General features: G+C 48.6%; 2 protein-coding genes and 1 non-coding gene across 3 annotated transcripts; all 3 read left to right on the forward strand.

Moving 5' to 3' along the window:
• Nucleotides 1–2,012: 2,012 nt before the first annotated feature.
• LOC125157974 (U6 spliceosomal RNA) lies at nucleotides 2,013–2,116 on the forward strand. Its single transcript, XR_007149113.1, has one exon. It is a non-coding gene; the product is annotated as a U6 spliceosomal RNA (small nuclear RNA).
• Nucleotides 2,117–4,840: 2,724 nt separating this feature from the next.
• On the forward strand, nucleotides 4,841–7,620 carry LOC125157458 (melanoma-associated antigen B17-like). Its single transcript, XM_047844203.1, has 2 exons — nucleotides 4,841–4,984; nucleotides 6,091–7,620. The coding sequence occupies exon 2, from the start codon at nucleotides 6,128–6,130 to the stop codon at nucleotides 7,175–7,177; it is 1,050 nt and encodes a 349-aa protein (XP_047700159.1). The 5' UTR covers nucleotides 4,841–4,984; nucleotides 6,091–6,127; the 3' UTR covers nucleotides 7,178–7,620.
• Nucleotides 7,621–21,585: 13,965 nt separating this feature from the next.
• On the forward strand, nucleotides 21,586–22,252 carry LOC125156930 (melanoma-associated antigen B5-like). Its single transcript, XM_047843238.1, is given in 3 exon segments — nucleotides 21,586–21,643; nucleotides 21,646–21,848; nucleotides 21,851–22,252. Coding segments are annotated over 3 exon segments (663 nt in total).
• The last annotated feature ends 2,392 nt before the right edge of the window (nucleotides 22,253–24,644 follow it).

Here is a 24,644-nt window from a genome sequence, read left to right on the forward strand (position 1 = left end):
ATCGGAAGCAGGCTCCAGGCTCTGAGCCATCAGCCCAGAGCCCGACGCGGGGCTCGAACTCACGGACCGTGAGATCGTGACCTGAGCTGAAGTCGGACACTCAACCGACTGAGCCACCCAGGTGCCCCGCAATAACGTACTTCTTAATGAAGATACGTACTTTTTAAAGACAAAATGTATTACACATTTAACAGACTACAATATAGTGTAACATAACTTTGATATGCACTGGGAAACCAAAGAATTCACTGGACTCTCTCCGTTGCAGTGTCTGCTTTACTGGAGTAGTCTGGAGCCAAAGCCACAATATCTCCAAGGTATGCCTCTGTACTTCATCTTACCATGTATATCTCAGCTCACTGTCTTACCATATAAAGCAACCAGTCAATTAATTGATACAAAAGGCATTTATTGAGCATCAACAAGCTCTAATTTTCTCCAGAAATTGTTAAAAAACAATTTCCTTCTCATTTTCCTCACTTCTAATAGAACTGGTATCCTTTGAAAAGTTTTTTTCCCCTATGGGACACTATCCTTGACGACTACATAAAACACACTCACCTTTGAATATTTAGTACAACTTCTTAAGTCCTAGCTACTTGCAGTATAATTTCAATATGGCGATTACCACCTTCTTACTTTACATATTTTCAAATGTACTTAAAGTATCCTTCATTCAAATTACATAAAAGTAACACATATTTTATACTCATGCATCATGAATAAAAACCAGTTTAATGCATATACACCTGAAACGGCATTTAGAAATTTTACTTAGTTAATCCATCTCACATAAGCAGAACCACATGAGTTTGGAGTTTTCGTTAAGGTATTTTTTTAAGCTATTTTTAAATTAAGGTGTGCACACTGTTTTCTTTTTCTTTTCTTTTCTTTTTTTTTTTTTAGACATAATGCATTTGCACAATAGACTACAGTATAGTGTGAATGCACAGGGAACCGAAAAATTCATGTGACTTGTTTTATTGCAGTACGTATTATGGTAGTGTGGAATTAAACCTGCAATGTCTTTGATGTATGCCTACAAAACGCAGCATTTTAATCAAGATATTGTGAAATTAAATAAAAGAAAACTCATTTCAAATGGGGTCGGGAGGCTAGAACGGGGAGCTCTCATGTCCTACCACTTGTCTTCAACTGCAGACAGGTAGACATGCATTCCCAACAGGAAGAGCTCAGACTTCACCACAAGAGCAGGAGGAAAAAAGACTATCTCATTGCCCAGTAACATCCCAGCCAATGAGAGAAGGTCACAACTCTGCCGATGAAAAGCCACTTTAAACTCCCAGTTTATTCCAATGGACTTTCTAAGAGCTCCGTCCAACTCCTCTTTCCATCTACCAGAGTATTCCTCGACTTTGTTCTTGGACTTGCCTGGAGTTGTGCCATAGCTTGCAAGTCCCAAACTGAAATTCTTTTCTATTTCCAAATAAACCCATTTTCCTGGTGAAATAACTATATGCTTTATTTTGAAGGTTAATAATATATATGATTAAATAGGTCCACAGAAAAACAGAAATATTCAATCAACAAAATAAGAAACTGAAACAGCAGTCCAACCCAAGGCAACATCAAAATATTTCAGGGCCATCCAGGCTTTGGGGCTTACTGCACAAAATGGTAAAGGAAAAGGTAATTATCTCATGAAAATTCTTTTAAACTACACAAAAAGATTTGCAGTTATTCAACCATTTTAATAGGCTACCTCTTGTTGATACAAAGACCAGATGAGAATCCCTCAATAAAACAACACCGAAACCAAGCTCGCTTGCACGAACACCCTAAATCAATTCATAGTGTTTCCAGTATAGCAGATAATCAACATTAGAAAACACTGCCAAATGGAAATCACTATGTTGACAAAAAAGGGGGGAAAAGGGACAGGACTATGTACGAGGATAAAGAAAAAGCCTTTCGTCCCCCAAAATATATAAGTAAATAACACTTGTTGATGATAATAAGTTTTGGCAAACTTGCATTAGACAAGAATTTCTGTGCTCCCCTCAGCAGCACATATACTAAAATTGGAATGATGCAGAGATTAGCATGGCCCCTATGCAAGGATGACAGGCAAATTTGCAAAGTGTTCCATATTTTTAAAAATATGTAAGAATTTTCATTTTCTAAAATCTACCGTGAATATAATAAATGTGAACCACTGCAATAGGGTTGAGAAGACAAAGATAAGTGGTATTAAATCCACTGTCTATCAGTGAATGAAAAAAAATACCCAGTACACAACCATCACACAAGAATAAGAATACCAAACTAAATAAGACAAAAGAATAATGAAAAGACATTGTGGTAACAATATGATCTCTTAATTAAAAAGTTCCAAATAACTGGTACAGAAATTATTTTTTTTGATTTTTAAAAAATTAATTAAGTTTTTTTTGTTCTTAAGAGAAAGAGAGAGTATGCAAGTGGGGGAGAGGGGCAGAGGAGAGACGGAAAGAATTCCAAGCCAAGTCCAGGCTCAGCATGGAGCCTGATCCCAGGATCCTGGGATCATGACCTGAGCTGAAATTAAGGGTGGGACACTCAATCAACTGAACCACCCAGGCGCCCCGGTACAGAAATTATTAAGATACATAAGCAACTTCGGAAAGATGATATATAAAAGATCAATATAGTCAATTATGGAATCTGGCCAACAAAATCACTGACAAATTACAATATGTAATGGAAAGTATATCACTGAAAACAACAATAATAGCCAAGATACACCTAAAACAAAAACAAAAAGACACCTACATGTTCTTTAGGAGACTATAAAAACTTACTGATCGACTTCTGAAAAATAGTACTCAAAAAAGCAGTTTACAATGTTTATTTATACAAAAGAGAACACTGCAAAGCTGTCAATTCTCTTTACTGTATTTACTGTATTTACTTTATTACTAGATTTATGGCTTTACCTACAGCTACAAAAATGACACCAACTCAGGTTGCTTTTTCCCATAATCAAAACCAACCCTGGAAAAACTGACAAAGAAAGAAATAAACAAAACAAATATGAACAAGAGCAAAACAACAAAAATGATGAGCCCCTGGGGAATACTAACTCTGTCTTGAACTAGAGTATCTATGTGGGCAGGCGGAGGCCTGCGTGTGACTGAGGACAGTACGTAGCCTGCAAGAGAGGCAGATGACAGAACTGACTGGAGGGAAGGTTTTAAGTCCAGCCCTTGATCCTTTCAGTATTCCCTAGGACAATGAATTTCTACACCTTCAATAAAGGGAACCTAAGGCAGCTCCTCAGAGCCTAAGTGCCAGGACCAAGGGGAAATACCAGGACTGCACCAAAGCAGGGGTTTATATAGAAAGCATGAGTCCACAGGCTGTGCTAAAAACCACTTGAAAATATGCCAGTGAATGTGAACTGGCCTTTAACATCTTACGAGAACAAAACGCATAAAATAAAACAGACTACTAGCGAGTATCAAAATAATTGCACATAAGGATGGAAACTGGTTCCAGAAACCATGATCAGTAAGAATGATGTCAGCCAAAGAAACCCCAGGAAGAGTGATCAGGCTAAGGGGCAACCCACTTTTCCATGGGATTCCTAAGGGCCTTGATAGGGGGTGTGATGAGGTATGAATTGAGCAAAGGAAAGAACTCCAGAGTTGCTAACTCCAAGTTCCTTGAAAGAAATCCAATGGGCTCCTCCACCCAGAAAGGAGAACACAGCAGGATTCTCATTCTGTGGCAGCCACTTCTGGGAAGCCTCAGGCAGGAGTGGCCTGGTGAGAAGGAATTCATCATGAAAGGAGGCTCACAAAGTCAAAGCCTGTGGTATAAGGAGTTGGCCTTAGGCCAGCTGATTAGAGGTAACCAAAGAACTATTAGAAATGAAGCCAAACATTGAGAGACTAATAAGAGGTGCATGCACGACATAGGAGAGAACAAAATAGTCCCTGTCCTGTCCTGTTTGGAGGGCACCAAGTAGAGTTGCTAAGCTCAGAACCCCAAAAACACCCTATTTGAGGCTGGGAGGGAAATGATACGAAAATACAAAATGTTAAAAATACAAATGATACGAAAATACAAAAAAAAAAAAGATACAAAAATCCAAAAAAACCCCAAAAATGTTAAAATAGAATACAAGTATCATAGTAATTATGCACAGGCCAGAATTGTATCCCAGAAGCTTTCAGAAATGGCAGTGATGTCAGTCAGGAGAAGACACAGGCAGAGCTATGAGGCTAAGAAGCAACTGACTTTCTCTGTGGGGTTCTCAATACCATGGTGGGGGTGAGAGGCTTCAGTGACAAACGGGAGCAACTCCGGGACTGTGAAGAACTCGGTGCAACATCTCTAACCTCCAACACGGGACCACAGAGGACTCTGTCCTCCCGCAGCCGTCTCTGGAAGGCCTCTGGCAGCGGTAGCCAGGAGAGGTGTACCTGCACTTCATATCCCGAGTCACAGGCAGTGATGGCATCGACCTAAAGGCAGAAGAGGGACATCGACCAGCACCCAAAAGGACTCAAGGAAAGACACCGAGAGAGGATTGACGCAGTTCCCACACGGAACACGGGCTCCCCCAAAGGCAACACCTGGCCATCGTCAGCTCGGGGGAGCCCCAGCCATGGCTGCTAAGCTCAGCCCCCCAAACATTTCCTACTGCTGGGTGCTTAGAGGGAAACGAGACGCTTGGTCCGAGGCCCTCGGACACAGCACAGCAGAGGGAGAGTTCACAGGAGCTGCTAAGAGTCCGCCAAAGCCCGCGTGCGAGTCCTGCGGGAGGGACTCCAGCCCCCCTGGAACCCAGCCCCCCCTGCGCATCCCCCCACGCCAACCCCAGAGCCCGCCCCCTCCGCTGTCGATCTGGGGGCCAGGCCCACATGACCGGAAGTGGCCCTTGCAACTTCCTCCCAGCGCTGGGCACTGAGGCCTGGTCGGGCAGCCGCTGCCTCGGCTGAACACGAGGAGGGGGTCCCACGTCCCGTCAGGGGTCAAGGTGAGAGCAGCCCTGGCTCGACCACCGCGGGGACGTTTCCCCGACACCCCCAGCCCCGTCTCCCCTGAAAAGAGGGGCCCACGCAGACCCTGGCCCGTTCCGCCCCTGCTCCGGGGGCTCGGAGACCCCCGTCATGGCCGTTCATCCCAAGTGCCTTGGCTTACCCCGCCGGGTGTCAGGGATTGCAGGCCTCGGCCCCAGGCTGCTGGACGCTGGCGCGGCTCAGCACAGGGAGCCATCCCTCCCAGGCCCTGTGGAGGGAAGGAGGGGACCCTCGTGAGGACTGGGGGGACTCCGTACTCCGCGACAGGGGCGACGCAGCGTCCCCGCTCCTGACCTTGGCCGGGGGGGGGGGGGGGGGAGGGTCCGGGCCCGGGCCCCGGGGACCAGAGGGAACGTGGCCTGTCCGCTCGTGTCAACCCTGCAAATGCCAGGAAAGGAAGGCCAGGCTGAGACAGCCCCGCCACATCTAAGAAATACCAGGTGTGAGGCCGGGGGGAGCTGTGTCCCGAAGCTGCAGCCAGCAGTCAGTGGAAGGGAGGGTCCCAGGTCCTACCCGGAGCCCAAGTGGGGATTCTGCGTCATTCCTAGCACCCAAGGAACCCAGGACAGAGAAGGCCTGCCACGAGTGTTCATTCAGCACCAGGTGCCCCCTGACTCCATGGGGGGCCGAGGCGCTCCCTCCTTTCGGCCCCGTGGGTCCCCTGGAAGATGGCGGGGTCGCCTTCAGAGCAGGAGACGGGGGTGGGGGCCTGGGTCGGGCCCACAAGTACCGTGCCGAGCCTGAATGTGACGGAGAGGGCCCCCAAACCCGGGACCCAGGGCTCTCCCGCGTCAGTTCGGAACCCCGCTGTCACCCGAGTGGCCCCCAGGCAGGGCTGTCTGGCTGGGGCCAAGGCTCCCCCCACTTGGCTCAACAGGGTGCTCAGCCGGGGGAGGGGGGGGTGGGCCAGGGGGGCAGGCTGACCGGGACGTCGGGAGCCCTGGGGGGTCGCACAGCGGTGCCCTCGAGGACCCTGCAGGGGCGGCCTTGGCCGAAGCCCAGGGGGACTCTCCCCGCTGAAGGCTCTCAGGGCAACTCCTGCCCCCCACCCCCGCCCTTACAGGTGTCCTCGCTGCCTGCCAGCCGGGCCCAGCGTCGTCATGCCGCACCGCCAGAAGAAAAAGCTGCGCGCCCGCCAGAAACGCCACGAGGGCCAGGGTGAGGGCCAGGGTGTGGGGGGTGCTCAGGCCGCCGCCGCCGCCGCAGCAGCAGCGGCAGCGGCGGCGGCGGCGGCGGAGCCCCTTGGGGAGGCTTCCCCGGGGTCCCCCCGGGCGGGTGCAGCCCAGCAGCCTCAGGGTGCCGCGGCCCCCGGGTCCCCCGGGTCCCCCGGGTCCCCCGGGTCCCCCGGCGCAGGCGCCGCAAGCCCGCCACGTGAGCAGGGCGCCGAGGGCCCGGCCGCGCCCCCTGCCCCGGGCGCCCGCAAAGACCCCCTCAGCCGCAAGGCCGACATGCTGGTGCGGTTCCTGCTGGAGAAGCACGCCAGCAAGGAGCCCATCACGCGGGCCGCGCTGCTGAAGATCGTCAGCAGGAAGTACGAGGCGCACCGGGCCGAGATCCTCAGGCGCACCTCGGAGCGCCTGCAGCTGCTCTTCGGCCTCGAGCTCCGGGAGGGCGACGCCGGCGGCCGGGCCTACGCGCTGGTCAGCAAGCCGGGCCTGGAGGGCGACGGCGGCGACGAGGGGCCGCCCAAGAGCGGCCTGGTCATGGCGCTGCTGGGCGTGATCTTCATGAAGGGCAACCGCGCCAGCGAGGAGGAGGTGTGGGAGTTCCTCAACGTGCTGGGCGTGTACGCGGGCCGCAGGCACCCGATCTTCGGGGAGCCCAGGAAGTTCATCACCCAAGACCTGGTGCGCCAGAAGTACCTGGAGTACCGCCACGTGCCGGGCAGCAAACCTCAGCGCTACGAGTTCCTGTGGGGCCCGAGGGCTCGCGCCCACACCAGCAAGATGGAGGTGCTGCAGGTGCTGGCCAAGATCAACGACACGGTGCCCAGCTGCTTCCCCCAGCTGTACCAGGAGGCCCTGCTGGAAGAGGCGGCGCGCGAGAGCTCCACAGGCGCAGCCACGGTGGCCTCCGCTGGCGAGGCTGCGGGCCCTTCGGGAGCCGGGGAGCCGTCCCGGGCCCGGGGGGGCCGCGGCCGCCGAATCTAGCGAGGCGGGTGGGGCGGCTGCTCCTCCTGCTCGGGGCGGAAGGGGGCCCTTGACCTTCCAGGTAGTGCAGAGTCCGGGGGCTGGAGGGAAGTAAGTAGTAGTTCTTCATATTTGTTCTAAACTCTTAACTAATATCAACACACGTATCATTCGTATTTATTTAGGTGTTTACAAGTTTTTTCCTAGTATCCCTTATTTATCGCTAGAATATAAACTTAAGAATGGCATGGCTCTCACCTCCATGGCTGTTCCTCAAGGGAGAGTTACAGTGTTGTTGTGTGCAAAACAAAGCCACAGACCATCGATATTGCATTTATGGTCCAGAAGTAGGTAACATGGCATGCAGTAGGGATTTTCATGGCCGTGTGAGAAGAGGAAAATGGAAAAGAGTGGGGAATAGCCAACTTAGAAATACTAGTTAAATAAAAGGAAAAGGTGTTTAATTCATGGTTTGCCTTTTCCATTCAGTCTCTTAAGTAAAAATAAAAGATGTGTTCTCAAGAATGTTTGTTTTGTCTCTGTGCACTGTATATTCCCTGCTACCTGCTGGATGAAAAGTAAACTCAGATGGGGCCCTTGGGTGGCTCCGTTGGTTGGGTGACCCACCCTTGGTTTCTGCTCGGGTCACGATCTCCAGTGTGGTGGGATCAAGCCCCGGGTTGGGCTCTCTGTTGACAGTGTGGAACCTGCTTGGGATTCTCTCCCTCCCACACTCTCCCTGCCTCTCCCCCCACTCTTGCTCCTTCTCTCTGGACATAAACAAGCATTCAGGGAAAACCAAACTCAGGTGGGGGGTGGGTGGGAGGTTGGGGGTTCATACCAATCCTAACTGCCATTCGCTCAGGCCGGGTATTTTTCTACTGAGCATGTGAAATGCTTCCTATGGTACATAACTTCCAACATTCCTATAGCAAACTTCCTTTACAGACAAAGCACCGGTAAATGCCTCAAGTTCACGGGAGTGGTGAGTGACCTCCCTGGGACTGGATCCCTGCTCTGGATTGGTTTAGATCCATCTCGAGACCCATGCTCTTCCTTTCCTCCCAGCTTTTCATTCTTTCTCTTCTCATCACTCCACACTCTATCTCATGGGATAAACAAAACCCTGACCCAAAGCGGCGTTTCGGAATACACAGCCACGGTAATAATAATGCTACATAACTGTGTAGCGTGACCAAAGATAAGAAAAAACTGACATCCAGTGTCAACAGGATCACCTGTACATGCAACGTCAGACAACCTGAAAAGATCAGGGGCTCTCAAAATCCTGACGGGCCCCGCCTCGTCCCTATAAGAAGTAAATCCGTTAGAAGGAGAGGCCCGGAAGATGCTGTCTAGCTGGCAAAGAGAAGGATTCTTCTCTGACAGCAGACCATCTGGGCAGCCCCCTACCCCCAGCCTCCCAGGCCTCCCCCCAACCCCTGCCTAGTGTCACATCTTCCTAGGGACAGCGCCCAAGTCCCTGCAAGGCCTGCAGTCAGAAACCTGCTCGAGGGTCGGCAGGGATGTGGATTTCCCAGCAGCCTCTACCTGAGGAGAGGACAAAATGAGGACCCTAGACACCCACACCCCAGAACATGGGATTACCGAGGTGAGCTGCCCTCACACCTAGGGGGCCTCAGGTAGAGCTGTACCTGAGCGTCCCCTCCTCCTTCAAGGTTCTCAGAGATAGAGAAGCCTCGGTTTAAGGGCTGTGTCCTCAGGGCAGTGGAGGGAAGAGTCCCAGCCTGACAGGTAGCAAGGTGGGGACCCCGAATGAGGAGGGAGGAACTGCCCGTCCTGCCACACCAGGGGCTCCACAACACATACCCTGCTTTCCACCTCGTGTGGCTGTGGCCGGCACTCTCCGGCTGAGGCTCCCCCTCATTTCTTCTGGTGGGGAACAGAGGAGGGGGGTTCATGGGGAGGCGAGGTCTTGTGCTGAGGCAGCAGCTCCGATTCTGTCCAAGCAGCAGATCCTATCCAACAGGCCTTACTGGCATTTAAGGTGAGGATACTGAGGGCTGATGAGTGGACCCCTATGACAGAGGGGACCACACAGAGCCTCCGGCAGGGGGAAGCCAGGGAGTAGCAGCCGGCCTTCCCCGTCTAGTGTCTCAGGAAGATGACAGCCTTGCCGGAAGGCTGGCCGACTCAGTAGAGGAAGGAGTCCCATATATTCCCCGGAGTCAAGGTTAGACACCCGAGCAAAGCCCAAGGGGCTAGTCACTCGACAAGAGGGAAGTGTCCTAAAATTTAGCCCCTACTATGATCTTTCAGAGGATCCCAACAGCCCCAGACAGATAGGGTTCATCCTGACTTCCAAATCAGAATGTCCAGGCAGGTAACGGCCTTGGTCTGAGGAGCACGGCCTTAGGTGAGTGGAGGGTAGAGTCCCAGGGCTGGTCATGAGTCAAGAGGAGGACCGTGAGTGAGGAGCAAGGGGACCCCTCACCCCAGAAGAGAGGAGAACGCCCAGAGTCCCACCCTTGCTGTCAGTCCTAGGAGGCCCAGGGCAAAGCTTTCCAGCTGAGGTGTCCCCTCTTTCCACGGGAAGTGGTCTCACGGAGGAGAGGGCCTCTGCCTAATGGGAGCAGCCTCGGTCCTCACGGTGTGGAAACCTCGTCCCTAACTGGAGGCAAGTTGATGACTCTAAATCAGGGGAAAGGGACACCGACCAGAACACACGGGGCCACGCAGAGCCCGACCACTGCTGTCTTCTCTCCGCAAACCCAGGAATGTTGGCATTCCTGTCCCGCTCGTGTCCTCTGGGGGTGTCTCGTGGAGGAGGTGAGGCACTGGGTCGAAGGGGTGAGCCTCAGCGGAGCAGAGGGAGAAACTCCAGGTCATGCCAAGAATCCGGCATAGGGCCCTACGTCAAGAGGGAACCACCCAAACCATAAAGGTAGAGATGCCACAGAACACCTTGGCCACTGTTGGCCATGGGACTATAGGAAGGGTTGCCATGGGAGGCAACCCTCACAGTCCCCTAGGTGGTCTTAGGCCATGAAAAGCCTTAGTGTGGGGGAACGGGCCTCCAGGTCATGGCAAGAAGCAGTGTGAAGACTGAGTGAGGACCAAGAGAAACAACGGAAAAGAGAGAAGAACAAACGGTCCCACCACCCTGTCAGACCTGGCTGGGGGCTCCAGGCAGGAGTATGCAAATGTGTCACCCACTGGCTTCCAGCCTTGGGGGACTCAGGTCAGTAGAAAGAGGCCTCCTAGATCCTGACAGAGTGAGGACTGTAGGTGTCACCAACCTCAGAACGGTAGAGTCCCATCAAGTTTTGTCCCCCGCTGTTAGCTCTCAGAATCTCCAAACAGCTGTGACTAGATGTGACTTACATGACTTCCACCTCTGGGGACTCGGGGTGGTGAGGCCCTTGGTTGGAAGCGAGAAAAGGGACAACTGCCAGGCTGTGCCAGGGATAAGGGTAAGGGCCCTGAAAAAGGAGCAGAGCATGAAAACCATAACAATGGTGCAGCACATCATATCCGCCCTGCTTTCAGTCCCGGGAGACACTGGGAAAGACGTCAGGCAGAGTGAAGGCAACCCTCAATTCCTGTCAGGGTGACAGAGAAATAGGGAGAGTAAGAGATCAAGAGAGGAAGGAATGAGGCCATCCCAGAGTCAAACTGAGGAACCTGAGTGAGGACCAGGGAGACAAACCATCATAAGTTCCAGATTTGCCTACCACAACTCTGTGTCTCAAGTGACCGCAGGCAGGGGTGGCCAAATACGGTCATCCTCACTCTTTCTACTGGGTCTCAAAGCGTTGTGGCCTTCCTAAGAGGAGATGTCTTCAGGCGAAGGTAGAGAGGAGCCACCGGCCCTCCTAGGATTCAATGTGAGAATCCTGACTGAAGACTGAGGGGCCCCTGCCCCACCCCCCGAGTGGAAGGGACAACAAAGAGTCCAGCTGCACCTCTGCTCAGCGCTTCAAGGCTCAGGGCAGGGTGGACAGGCAGAGGATCCCCTATTCCTCCCTTATAGCATGTCTAAGGATGTTAAGATCCTTAGCCTGAATGTGAAGCCACTAGAGGGCAGAAGGGTGTGTCCCAGCCCCGAGGTGACAAAGTGAGCAGCCCCCCCTGCCAGCCCCTGTGGTCACCCTGGTTCACTCCCGGGCAGGTCTGTCTGACAGTGGCCCAAGAGTCCCAACACCTTCCTCCACAGGGTGCTCAGGACCCAGGCTGACCAGGACAACAGGAGCCCTGTGGGGTCCTAGAGCAGTGCCCTCGAGGACCCTGCAGGGGCAGCCATGGTCGAAGCCAAGGTGGAATCTCCCCACTGATGGGGCTCACGTCATTTCCCTCTGATGTCAGGCAGAGCCAGGTGCCCAGGTGCCTTTGCTATTTGCTGTCCCTAACCAGTGTCGTCATGCCTCAGGGCCAAAAGAGTAAGCTCCGCCTCTGCGAGAAATGCCCCCAAGGTCTTGAGGGTGCTCAGTCTATTGTAGCAGCAGCAGCAGCAGCAGAGTCCCCCATTTTCCTCCTCTCCTGATTTGGGGGTATTCTGCAGAGATCCCCTCTTCCTGGCATTCCCCGAGAGCCAAAGAGAGCCCCATCCACCACTACCTCTATTGTAGGGGTGTCCTGTCCAAGATGTGAAGACAATGCCAAGAGCCAACCAAACTAAGGAGAGGACAGCACCATCCACTGAGAGCTCCCACAGAACTCCTCTAAGCAGGAAGGCAAGTTATACTGGTATAATTTCTGCTGCACGTCTATAACATGAAGACCCATTAGAAAAGCAGTCATGCTGAAGGTGCTGACAAAATGTCCAAGAACCGCTTCCCTGAGATCCTGAGGAGAAAGGGATTGGCTTTTGGCCTTGAATTAAAGGAAGTGGGGTTCCTTTGATGCAAGAGTGATGCTAGAGCATCCCTCTGATGCTCCTGCCAGCGTCCTGGACTTCCTAACCACGGGCGTGTGAGTGGCGATAAGGATTTGCCCAAGACCCATCTCCTGATGACACTCCTGAGCATGAGCTTCATGAAGGGCAACTGGGCCACAGCAGGGAAGAACTGAGAAGTTCTGAGTCAGATTTAGGCATATGGTGGGGGAACAACTTCGTATATGAAGAGTTCATCACCCAAGATGGAATGAGGCTCGAGGACCTGGAGTACCGACTGGTGCCCAACGGTGATCCTCCTCTCTGTGAATTCCCATGGGGGTCTAAGAGCCTGTGCTGCAACCAGCAAGAGATACGTCTGGTCATTGTGGGCCAAGGTCAATGTTACCATCTTCGGTGCCTTCCCATCCCATTATGAACAGGCTTTGAGATAGGAGGAAGAAAGCCTCTAGAGCAGATGCTGCCAGGTTGAGCGCCCAAACCAGCACGTGTTCCAGGGCCATTACCACTAACTATGCCCACATCAAGTACAGCCTCAGGGAGATTCTGGACCTTTTCACTGAAGAATGTCGTTAGTGTCGAAGCAGTGGAGGACTCTCTTAGCACTTTTTAGAAAACTAAAAGATGTGTATCTCCCATTTCTTATATTATTCAAGATGGCGAGAGAAATTAAATAATAACAAAGTAGGCATTCTGCTTGCTATCTCTCTTCCTCCACAACCGTTAACTGAGCATCTCTTCTTCGGGAGGCCTCATGCCAGTAGTAGGGATGCTACGCAAAAGAAGACCAGGCCACTGTCCATAGACTTTTAGTCTAGGAGCTGCTGCCGTATCAGCAAGACAGTGACCTAGACTCTAGGACCCATGTAAATGACGAGTGAAAAGAAGGAGTCAGGGAGAGAGAGAAGGTTCCCGATGAGAGTAGCCACGAGCAAGTGCTCTGCAGCTAGGCACTTGGGAGCTTTGCCACACCTGACTTCCTATAGAGGAGGTCGTTTGAAGTTAAGCAGGGTAGTGGACTAGATGAAGTGGTGAGAATCGTCAGCCGAGAATGGGCCCTCAGACGGTGGGTCTCAGAGCTGAGAGTCTGACTATAGGCAAGAATGAAATCCTGCCCTTAATCCTTACTTTGGGATGCTGGATACACCAGACAGGCTCTCCACCTGGGGGAGGAAGAGAAGTGGTCCTGGGCTCTGGTTCCAGTGCATGTGAACACAGTGCACACAACAGATGTTTGAGGCACATGCTGTCTAGGAGGCTTCTAAGAAACAAAGGTGACACTTCTGGAGAGTAAGATGTCATTTCACTATCTCTGCGCCGGGCTGGGAGGGCCAGAGGCTACTCCATTCCAGGGGCATTCTATTAACTGAACGATTTTCAGGGGAATTTGGCAAACTCTTATGGAAAACTAGATTCTTGGTGGTGGTGAAATGAATGAAAACAGGTGTGGTTTGGATGGAAAGGCCCCCGGGAGGGAAACTGTCCATGACACCAATTCTAGAACCTCTGCATTGCATCTAACTGGGGGAGACTCCTCCACACCCAGATTAAATAACACATTTTCAAACGGGAAAAATGTACATAGCTTTACTGGCTAAGCAGTACTTCCTTCTTTCCAAAGGTGCTGCAGTTTTTCTGACATCTCATAAAAACAAACGAACAAACCCGAAATCCCAGAGGAACTGGTATTATTGTTTGGGGTCCTAATCATCATAGTAAGAAATGCCACTCTTTAGAAGATCATTGTTTCAGATGCTTTGCAAACACTGCACATATTCCAACAATCCTACCAGGGAGGACACATCAGACTCACTTTGGAGATGATGAACTAGCCATTTTCTCCAGTTCACCTGGCTTTGAAGTGACAGACCCAGAACTAGAGCCCTGGTCTGAATTTGTCTAGAGGTCACACTGTGCCACTGCGTGTCTCCCAGATGAAGACCGACACGGTGTCTCTCAATTCGCTTTGTTTTCCCCACTCCTCCAAAATAGATCTGAGGCAATAAGAAAGAAGAACTTGCAGCCAAAATGTTAAAAGCAGGCATAGAAGAGGGTGGTTACTGTGAAAAGAGACCACAATTTGGGGATTGTCTGTGGCTTGCATTCACCTCAGATCCACATACCATTAGCCGTATGGATCCTTGGAAGCAGACCCTGCCCTGGCCGCAAGGCGTGCGTCTGGTTCCAGCACTTTCCTGCAAGATGGCATCCTCGCCTGGGGCCTTCCCTGGTGTGCCCTCGTGTCCAACTCTGGAATCTGTTACTGGTGTGTTATTTGAGACTGGCCTCTGAAAGACACAGCAATGAGCGAGCTTACCCAAGTGGTCAATAACCAAAGCCTCTCTTGCAATTTGAGGATGAGGAAAGACCATGGATTTCACTAGGAATCAAATAGGATGACTCAGAAACACAATGGTTAGATCACAGAAGAAAATACCGACAAAGGGAAATCACTGCCTTCACAGAAAAGGAGAAAATGCATTTTACAAGAAAAGAACATGTGCTCTACACTTCTACTCACAATACTGCTGACACCAGCAGTATAGGGTTTAGTGTCTTTATCCCCCAAACGGACCAATTCTTAAGCAGCAGCCAGGTGTCCTACAACTCAATTCCATTCTGACAACATTTACTGAAACGAGCATCAAATCTCACAAATCAAGGGCTCATTCCCAGAAGACTCTCCTATACTTAATCACAAATCTGGGCCTCCCATTCCTCTGACTGGCTATAAATCAGGGATTCCCACAAACTCTTCTTTGGGTTTGAAAATTTTCTAAAATGGCTCACAGAAGTCAGGAGTATGATGTACTTAGTAGGTTACTGATTTCTCATGAATGGACAGGACTAAATTACAGCCAAATGTAAGAAATGCATAGGGGCATCTTGCTGGCTCAGCCAGTTAAGCGTCTGACTCCAGCTCAGGTCACAATCCTGCAGTTCGAGCCCTGCATCGGGCTCTGCGCTGGTGATACAGGGCCTGCTTGGGATTCTCTCTCTCCCTCTCTCTCCCTGCCCCTTCCCCACTTGCACGCGTGCTCTCTCTCTTTCTCTCAAAATAAATACATCAATTAAAAAAAGAAAAAAGAAGCACAGAGCATGGTGTGGGGAAGGCGTTCAGGGATTCCTCGTCCTGTCCCCAGCTGTCCCACCCTCCCAGCACCTCCGTGAGTTCCGCAAACTGGAAGTTCTCCAAAACACTTTGGTTAGGAGTTTAACGGAGGCTTCGTTACAGAAGCACAAATAATGAAATCACTGGCTGTTGGCGATCAAGTCAATCTCCAGCCTCTCTCCCCTCCCCGCAGATCAGGAGGTGGGGCCAAAACTTCCAACTCCTTAAATACACGGTTAGTTCCCCCTGGGCAGTCAGTACCCATACTTAGGAGCTTTCCAAAGTCACCTCATGAACATAAACTCAGGTATGGTTGAAAGGGGCTGGTTCTGAATTGTATAAAACACACTCCTTTCACACACCCCAGAACGGTAGAGTCCCATCGAGTTTTGTCCCCCGCTGTTAGCTCTCAGAATCTCCAAACAGCTGTGACTAGATGTGACTTATGTGACTTCCATTTCTGGTGATGACACATGTATAAGGAGGCCCTGCTACATGAGGCAGCTCGCAGACCCAGAGCCTCAGCCAGGGTGGCCTCTCCTGGTGATGGGGGGGGGGGGGGCGCGGGGAGCCTTCAAGGACCCGGGTCAGCTGCTATCACAGAATCCAGTGAGTCAGGTGAGGCAAAAGATGGCCCTTGGCCTTCCAAGTAGTGCAGAGATGGGGGCTGGAGGGAACAAAATGAAGATCTTTGCCTTTTTTGTTTGTTTGTTTGTTTTCATTAAGGTCATCTGTAAGCTTTTTTTTAAATTTCAAATATTGTTCAGTTTAGTGAAGATACTCTGCTTCAGAACCTAAGGTTACTAATGCCAGAGAAATCACATTATTACCATTCACGTTTAAGTTTTAGGGTTTGCCTTTTTTTTTTTAAACAAACTCAAATGCCTTCATTCTTTCCTTTTTGCTACAGAACTGGTTAACAGAGCACTGAAATGGGGTTTTTCATGGGAACATGAAAGAACCTCATAGGAAAATATTTGGGATCACCAGGTGGTGAAACTTATGTAAAGGACGGTAAACTCTTTGCTTTATTCTTTGGGCTCTTTGCTCATAAAATTAAATAACATACACCTGGGTATTGTGTAGCTTATTCAAAATGTCTAAGAAATTAAATAAACTTCTTGGTTTATTTCAATAAATGCTATTTATTTCTTTTCCTCTAGTATCAGTTGAGCATCCTCTCTTTGGAAAGCCCCCTGGTAGCACTGGGAATGTTAAGAAAAATAAGCAAACCAATGCACATAGAACTGTAGACTCTGGCAGCAGTTATATAATGAAGATGGTGAGATCCACTCCAAGAAATAAATTAATGACAAGTTAAAAAGAAGAGGTGCATAAGGGGAGGTCCTAGGTGAGAAAAGTCTGGTGTAAAGTGTTTGGTTAACGCTCTGTTGGGCTTGGTAAAATGCCAGTCCCTTGGGGAGGTCATTTTAAGCCAGGCTGTGCTGTGGGCTGGATGTGGCCGGGCGAGTGGTGGGCAGCGAGGGGCCAGGTCTTTAGATGATGGTTCTCAGAGTTGGGAGCCCAGGCCTGTAGTGGAAAACAGTTTTTCACATTTACTCTGGGGTTGTGTGAAAACCAGCGTTAGTCCCTAGCTGAGGCCTGAATGGAATGGGTCCTATGCGTGTGCCCCAGTGCAGGTGACACAGTACACAAATGAGGTATTTTGGGCAGAGAACGTCCAGAGAGCTTCTGAGTAATAAGGGTAATACTTCATTGAAGTGTGATGCCAAGAAGGCCCTGGACTTTCTTGCTTTTCATGGGATGGGAGTGCCCGAGCTCACTCTGTTAGAAGGGCATTTTAACTAGGTTATTCTGAGTATAATTTGTCCAACTCTTAAGAGAGGGCATGAATTTTGGTGGTGATAAAATGAATGACAACAGGGGTGGTTTGGATGGAAAGGGACCTAAAAGGGAAGTCGTTGGTACCTGACACAAAGAGAAACTTTCAGTTGCATCCAATTGAGGAAGACAGCCCCATACCTATATTAAACAACAGATGCTCTAGTGGAGAAATACTACGGATTTTATTTGCCCTGTAGCATTTCAGTGGATTTGGATTTCTATACTGTTAGTAGTTGGATATTGTCTAATACAGGCTGGAAATAAAATTCTGTGAAGAAACAATTTTATCATCAGGGGTCACAATCATCTTAGTAATAACGGCCGTTCATTAAAAGCACCAAACTTTGTGGGGTACCTGGGTGGCTCCATTGGTTAAGCATCTGACTCTTGATTTTGGCTCAGGTCATGACCTCACGGTTGGTGAGTTCGAGTTCAAGTCCCGCATCGGGCTCTACGCTGATAGTGCGGAGCCTGCTTGGGATTCTCTCTCTCCCTCTGCCTCTGCCCCTCCCTGGATCATGCTTGTGCTCTCGCTCTCTCTCTCAAAACTAAACATTAAAAAAAAAAAGCACCAAACTTTGCCTAACACCATGCCAAATGGGTAATATCCATCACCTATATGTCTATAGTCCTACATGACAAATGTTATCAGACTCACTTTCCGAATAAAGAACTTGGAATATTCTGAAATTCAAGGCTGGCAAGTGACAGCACTGGACTAGACCCTGGCTCTGAATTCCTCAAGAGCCCACAGTGCCACTCCTCTCAGCCCGAGGCATATGTGTATCACTTACTTCACTGTTCTGCTCATTACTCCCAAATGTATTTCAGGTGTTAAAAACCATGATTTCACACCCCAGACATGGTTTTGGAATACAAGGCCCAAGGAACAAGCAATAGCAAAATCAATGTTAAGTATGAATAAAGAAAGAGACAGTATTCAGCGACAATAATGTTATCAACAAAGGAAATGTCAATAAACCTGAAAAGATCAGGGAATCACAGTATCATGTGGCTCAGTCCCGCTATTGTGGAAACAAATCTATTAGAAGTGAAGTTATTTAAGAGGCTAAGTCTGTGAAAAGAAAGAAGAGATCAGTGTGTAAGAAAGAAGAAAGAAGAGATCTGCGATAGCATACCACGGGCCCTGGGCCCCTGCCTCTACTATATTTTCATCATCTCACATTACTCCTGGGAATCAACTCATTTGCTGCCAGGTTTGCAGTAGGGAGACTAAGCAGGAGTTTGGAAGGATGAGGTATTTCCCAGGAAGCCTTTCAAAGAAGAGTCAGGAGAGGTGCCTGGGTGGCTCAGTTAGTTAAGCATCTCTTATTTTTGGCTGAAGTCATGATCTCACAGTTTGTGGGTTTGAGCCTCGCATCAGGCTCTGCACTGCTGGTATGGAGCCTGCTTGGGATTCTCACTCTCCCTTTTGCTCTCATAATAAACAAATTTTAAAGAAACTTAAAAAAAACAGCAGCTCTTTCTGCCCACAGGTCCTGTCTCCATGCTTTAATAAAATCACCTTTTTGTGCCAAAGAGGTCTTCAAGAATTCCTTCTTGGCCATCAGCTCCAAACCCCCCACAACCCCCAAAACCTCATTATTTGGTGCCTGAATGCAGGGCTATGATTTTTTTCACCTGGACTCCGAGCTTCGGTGCAAACTTGGCACCATTGGCTCCTACTGCCACCCTTGAAGTCAGGGAGCAAAGAGCAACCACTTGGACCACCCATTTCAGACTTCCCCACCAATGTCCAAGAGTTTATGACCAAGTTAACACAGTCTAGGAAACTGCATTGTGTGGTGAATCTCAGACAACTAATGAGAAAGCAAAATAGTAACTACCTGTGAGCATTAGGCCTACTATTCTTGCAAATGGAAAAGTTAACGTCAGTCAACTGGGTTGTACCATGAGAAATTTTCCCCAGGTTTCTGGATGGTGCTCTGGTCATCAGAAATTTAACTCCCTTGAAACCTAATCTGGACCATCACTGCGCAAGAGTGAAATTACCATTTTTAGCTGTTTAACTGACAAATATGTATATTAATGTTTATTTTTTTTTAATTTAAATGTTTGTTTCTTTTTGAGAGAGAGAGTATGTGTGTGAGCAGGGGAGAGGTAGAGGGAGAGGGAGACACAGAATCTAAAGTAGGCTCTAGGCTCTGAGCTGTCAGCACAGAGCCCCATGCAGGGCTCGAACACACAAATGGCGAGATGATGACCTGAGCTGAAGTCGGACGCTTAACCGACTGAGCCACCCAGGTGCCCCTTAATATTGTTATTTATGCGTCTGAGGCACTGCAGAAGACATGAAATGTTTTTCAACACGATTTGAGGAATTGTTTCAAGAAAAGACTTTCCCCCAAAGCACTGAATATGAAAGACTGTGACCCTGTAATAAAAAATAATTGTATTTGGTTTTTAAACTATAAAAAAAAAGACCCGAGTCTATAGGAAGACTGATAAATTAAGATTGAGGAGACCAACACCCCATAATAACTAGAGTCATAGGAAGATTGGCCTGTGACCCTTCTCAGACCCAGGAGGCCAAGGCAGAAGTGCCAAGATAAGCCTTCCCTCACTTATTTTCAGGGCTCTCAGGGACATTTGAGCTTTGGTCTACATGGGTAATCTTAGGTTGAAAGAAAGCAGAAACCCAGGGCTTGGTGGAAGTCAAGGTGAAGATCCTAAGTGAAGACCAGGATCAGAGAGGGCCCCAAGGAGCCTGAATCCTGATGCCGTACTTGGAAAGGCATAAGCAGGAGTAGCTTCATGCAGCATTCCCTCACTTTCCCTCTCTGACACCTTGGGGAGTGATGGACTCGGCCTGTGGCTTTGAGACCTAACAATAGAGGGAGGCATCCCGGGTACTGCCACTCAACATGGGCAGAATCCTGAGTGATGACTGTGGAGACCCCAGACCCCAGAATAGTGAGCTGGCACAGAGGTTGCCCCTGCCATCAACCCTGGGATGCCTTGGTAAGGATGTCAGGCTAACTCGACAAGAAAAGGGTCAGAAACCCGAGTGCCTTGCTCTAAGGGAAGGGATCTCAGGCAAGCGAAGAAAGGAGTCTCAGGTCCTAGTCAAGGTGAGGATCCTGAGTAAGGACCTAGGGAGCTCTTTTCCCTCAGAACTGAATTAATCATACAGAACTCTGACTTTGCTGGCACCCTTTGGATACCTGGGCATTGATGACAGAATACGACATACTTCCTCCTATGGTGTCATATAGGGTTGAGAAACTTGGTCTATAGGACTATGGCCTAAGCAGCAGCAGTGGGAAGATTTCTTTTTTTTTTTTTTTTTTTTTTTTTTTTTTCGGAGATCAAAGGAATACCCTGTGGACTAAGGGAGCCACACACCCCTTAAGAGTAGGAGTAGGAAAGCATTAGTTTCTTACTCTCAGCCTCAGGAGACCAAGGACAGGTAGGATCAGATGAGAGTCCCACTTTCTTCTAGGGGTCTCAGGGTGGTGCAGGCTGTGATATGAGGGGCAGGCCTAAGGGCAAGGGAGGGAGGAATTCCAGGCCATGGAAAGGGTCAGGGCTCAAAACGAGGACCAAAGGACTACTCACCACGAGGCATAAAGGAAAGCAAAGATTCTGGCTCTGCCCCTAATTTCAGCCCTTGAAGAACCAGGGCAGGAGTTTCAAGTAGAAACTGCCCCAATGCTTATATATATTAGGTTTATGGGAAATGAAATCCTTAGATCGAAAGTGCAGCTACACTTCAGTGCAAGGGGTGGAGGTGTCAGGCCCTATATGGACCCCATGTAAGGACCTTAATGAGGACTGAGGACCCCAAAGAGGCCAAGATAGAAAACTCCCCACTGAACAGTCAGACCGGGACAGGAAACATAAGCTGAGGACCCCTTTCACTTCCTCATCATGGGTACCAGGGAGGTTTGTGATGTCAACATCAGAGGAACAGAGGTGAAACAAACAAACAGACACAAACAACAAAACAAAAACCCCATGACTGGCCACTAGTTGAATGATGGTCTTGACTGTGAAATAGGTGATTTCTCAACCACAAGACCAGCAGCTCCTGCTATCACCCCAGTATGCCCGAGGCAGGTCTGACAGGAAGCAGCCTAAATCTCTAATTTCCTTCACAAGCTTCCCATGGGATAAGCCAACTGGGAGGAAAGGAGCCCTGTGGGTGGTGAGAGAAGTGCCTTTGAGGAAAACCAAGTGTACCTTCTTTATAAAGGTGCACACACCCCATCAACCTTCCTCCTCCTCTAGTGGGACCTCACCACCTGCTCTCCTACTCATACTCCTGACCAATGACGTTGATCACAGCCATCATCCCTCAGGGTCAGAAGAATAAGCACTGCACTCATAAGAAATGTCACCAGTCTCGAGGTGACACAAGAGTTCAGGCCCCTGTAGCAGTGGAAGAGTCTCCTCCCTCTTCTTCCCGTTTCAGAAGGTAATACCCAGAGTTTATCAGCTAATGACTCAATTAGCACTTCCGAAGAGTCTTGGGGAGCCCCATCTACCACCATTACTTCAAAAATGTTTGGTACAATATCTGATGGTGAGAATAGCCAAGATGAGAAACATATATGTTTCTCTGGGCCCCACCTTTTACTGAGATCACATGCTTTGATGGGTTTGTTGGAACAGTTTCTTCTGTACCAATATAAAATGAAAGAGCCCATTCTGAAGGAATGCTAAAGATTAGTGGCCAAACTTACAAAGAATACTATTCTGAGATCATTAAGAGAGCCTCTGAACATATCGAGATTGTCTTTGCGGTAGACTTCAAGGAAGTGGATTCAACCAGCCACTCCTATGACCTTGTCAGCAAAGTGAAACTCCCTAACAATGGGAGGGTGTGTGCCGGCAGGGGGTTACCCAAGACCGGTCTACCCTGATGACAGTCCTGGGTGTGATCTTCATGAAGGGCGACTGTGCTGCTGAGGAAGACAGCTGGAAATGCCTGAATATGATGCAAGTATATGGTGGGAGGAAGCACTCCATCTATGGGGAGCGTAAGAAGCTCATCACCAAAGATTTGGTGAAGCTAGAGTACCTGGAACACTGCCAAGTGTCCAACAGTGATCCTCCATGCTATGAGTTCCTATGGGGCCCAAAAGCCCACACTGAAACCATCAAGATGAAAGTCCTTGAATTACTGGCCAAGTTCAATGACACAGTTCCCAGTGTCTTCTCAGCAAGATATAAAGAAACTTTGGAAGATGAGGAATTAAGAGCTGAAGCCAGACCTATAGCTACTGTGTGTAACAGACTACTGAAGTCTGAGGCTTTTTAAAAAAAATTATCGCAGTAAGAAAACATAACCTCACAATAGGGATTTTCATGGAAATGTAAAAGAACCTCATATTAAATGTATTGTGATAATGGAATATAAAAAAACAATAAAACACGATCAACTTTGGTGTTCTTTACTCCTTTCAGCCTTTTGCTTTATAAAATTAAATAATTTATACCTCAATATGTTTAGTTTTAGGATATGCCAAATCATAACAAGTTAGACCTCATTCTCTCTTTTATTCCCCAAATGTCTACTGAGTACGTGCTTTCTGGAAGGCTCCATGCTAGGAGTGGGGATGCTAAGATAAAGACCCATCCTTTCCCATAGAATTTTACAAACTAGTATCTGGGATCATAAGGATCCCAAAACTCTGTGTCTTACAAAAAAGTAAAACAAAAACAAACAAACAAACAAAAAAAACACAATGAGGGAGAAGGGAGGTTCCCTGGGGCCAGGCAGAGTGTAAGTTCCCCCAAATAAGACCGTTTAAGTTTTGGGATATTGTGGGTCAAACCATGTCATGTAATTTCAAATTAAACTATGCAGTGGACTAGACTGAGGTTGTGGGAATGGTGATCAGATGCCATACCCTAAGATGATGCATCTCAGACGTGAAAGAAAAGAAAAATCCTTGAATCGAAAACTACACTGAGCTGTACGTTCTCAAATTAAGGTTCAATATTACGTGCTCCTTGACATTTAGTGAAACTTACAGGGCCTCAAATTGTCTTACTTGAAGTTCCCCCTCGATATTCTGTACTTACAGATAAGGCCCCTACCAAACCGTCATCTTTATCAAGGGAACAAGGCACAAACCTTGCTTATTCCTAAGCGGCAGATTTCTGTTCCCTACTAGCATGCAAAATTATTCAAAGAAGCTGATGACACAGCACCACTGGAATGAAAGGTCACCTCAAGCTCTTGACACCAAACTGTGCCTCCCACAGACTCGCTCATTCACTGTGTTCTTGACCGGTATCCCCGTGTCGCACTATGTAGCACGTGGTGCCTTATCCCCTAGCCAGCGAGGAAACATGGCTAATAACTGGTTGTCTATCTCATGTCTACATTGTCCAGTGCTGCATGTGTCAACTCCACGTAACCATAGTGTGGAGGCTCCTTCCTTACCTTGGGGGGGTAGAGAGGTGGCCATTAAAATAGATTCTTAGAAATTACTTTGGCTTCGTAGATAATCCAGAGAGAAATCTCTACTTGGGGCAGGGTATTAACCTGTGAGGAATGCCCTAACAAAATAACAAAGACTGGGTGGTTTAAACCAAAATTTATTTTGTCACAGTTCTGGAGGCTAGAAGTCCAAAGTCAAGGAGCTGGCAGGGCTGGTATGCTCTGAGTCTCCTCTCTTGGGCTCCTAGATGGCCACCCTCTTTATTTGGCTGTTTGTGTGCATGAATCTCCTGTGTCTCTTTGTGGGTGCTGGTCTTATAAGGACATGAGCCAGACTGGGTTATGGCCTACCATAAAAGCTTCATTTTAACTTAACCACCTCTTATGATCTCATCTACAACTGCAGTCTCATTCTAAGGTACTGGGGGTTATGGCTTCAACATGAAATTTGGGGGGGGACACAATTCAGCTCTGAAAAAGCAGAAATCATGAGCGTCTTCATTCCAGTCTCAATACAAAAGAATATAGTGCACAAATAGCTATTCTAAACACACTGTCTCCAGGGACTCTCTGAGCTAAAAGGGTGAACTCCCTTGAGATGACATACACAGAAGCCACTGTATAGATACTTTCTTCTTGGAACTGGTACAGAGCCCACTCTATTAAAAGAGCATTTTAATTAGGTTATCTTGACTGTATTTTAGCAAATTCTAAGAGAAGGCTACATTTTGGGCCTGGGGGTGGGGGAGGAAACAAATGAAAATAGAGATGATTTGAATGTAAGGACAACAGGGAAAAGCTTAAAGAGTTGGTCCTGGACAAAATCCAAGGAGTTCAGAGTTGCATTCAGGTGGGGAAAGAAAAACCACACACCAAAATTAAATGTTCTGGGGGTGTCTGGGTGGCTCAGTCAGTTAAGTGTCTGATTCTTGATTTTGGCTCAGGTCATGATCTCATGGCTGTGGGATTGAGACCTGCATCAGGCTCAGCATGGAGTGTGGAGCCTGCTTGGGATTTTTTCTCTCTCTCTCTCTCTCTCTCTCTCTCTCTCTCTCTCTCTCTCTCCCTTTCTCTCTGCTCCTCCCCTGCTTGTGCTCACTCTCTCTCTCTCTCCATCAAATTAAACAAACTTTTAAAAACATGCCCTAATGGGGAAAATCTATTTAATTCTACCTGCTAAAGTGAATGTTCAGCTGATTCAATCTTCTTTTGTCTAGGAGTATTCCGTTTCCTAGGACATATCCTGGATTGAAAAAACATTCCT

The sequence above is a fragment of the Prionailurus viverrinus genome, chromosome X (assembly GCF_022837055.1).
Source record: "Prionailurus viverrinus isolate Anna chromosome X, UM_Priviv_1.0, whole genome shotgun sequence".
In the NCBI taxonomy this organism is placed as follows: domain Eukaryota; kingdom Metazoa; phylum Chordata; class Mammalia; order Carnivora; family Felidae; genus Prionailurus; species Prionailurus viverrinus.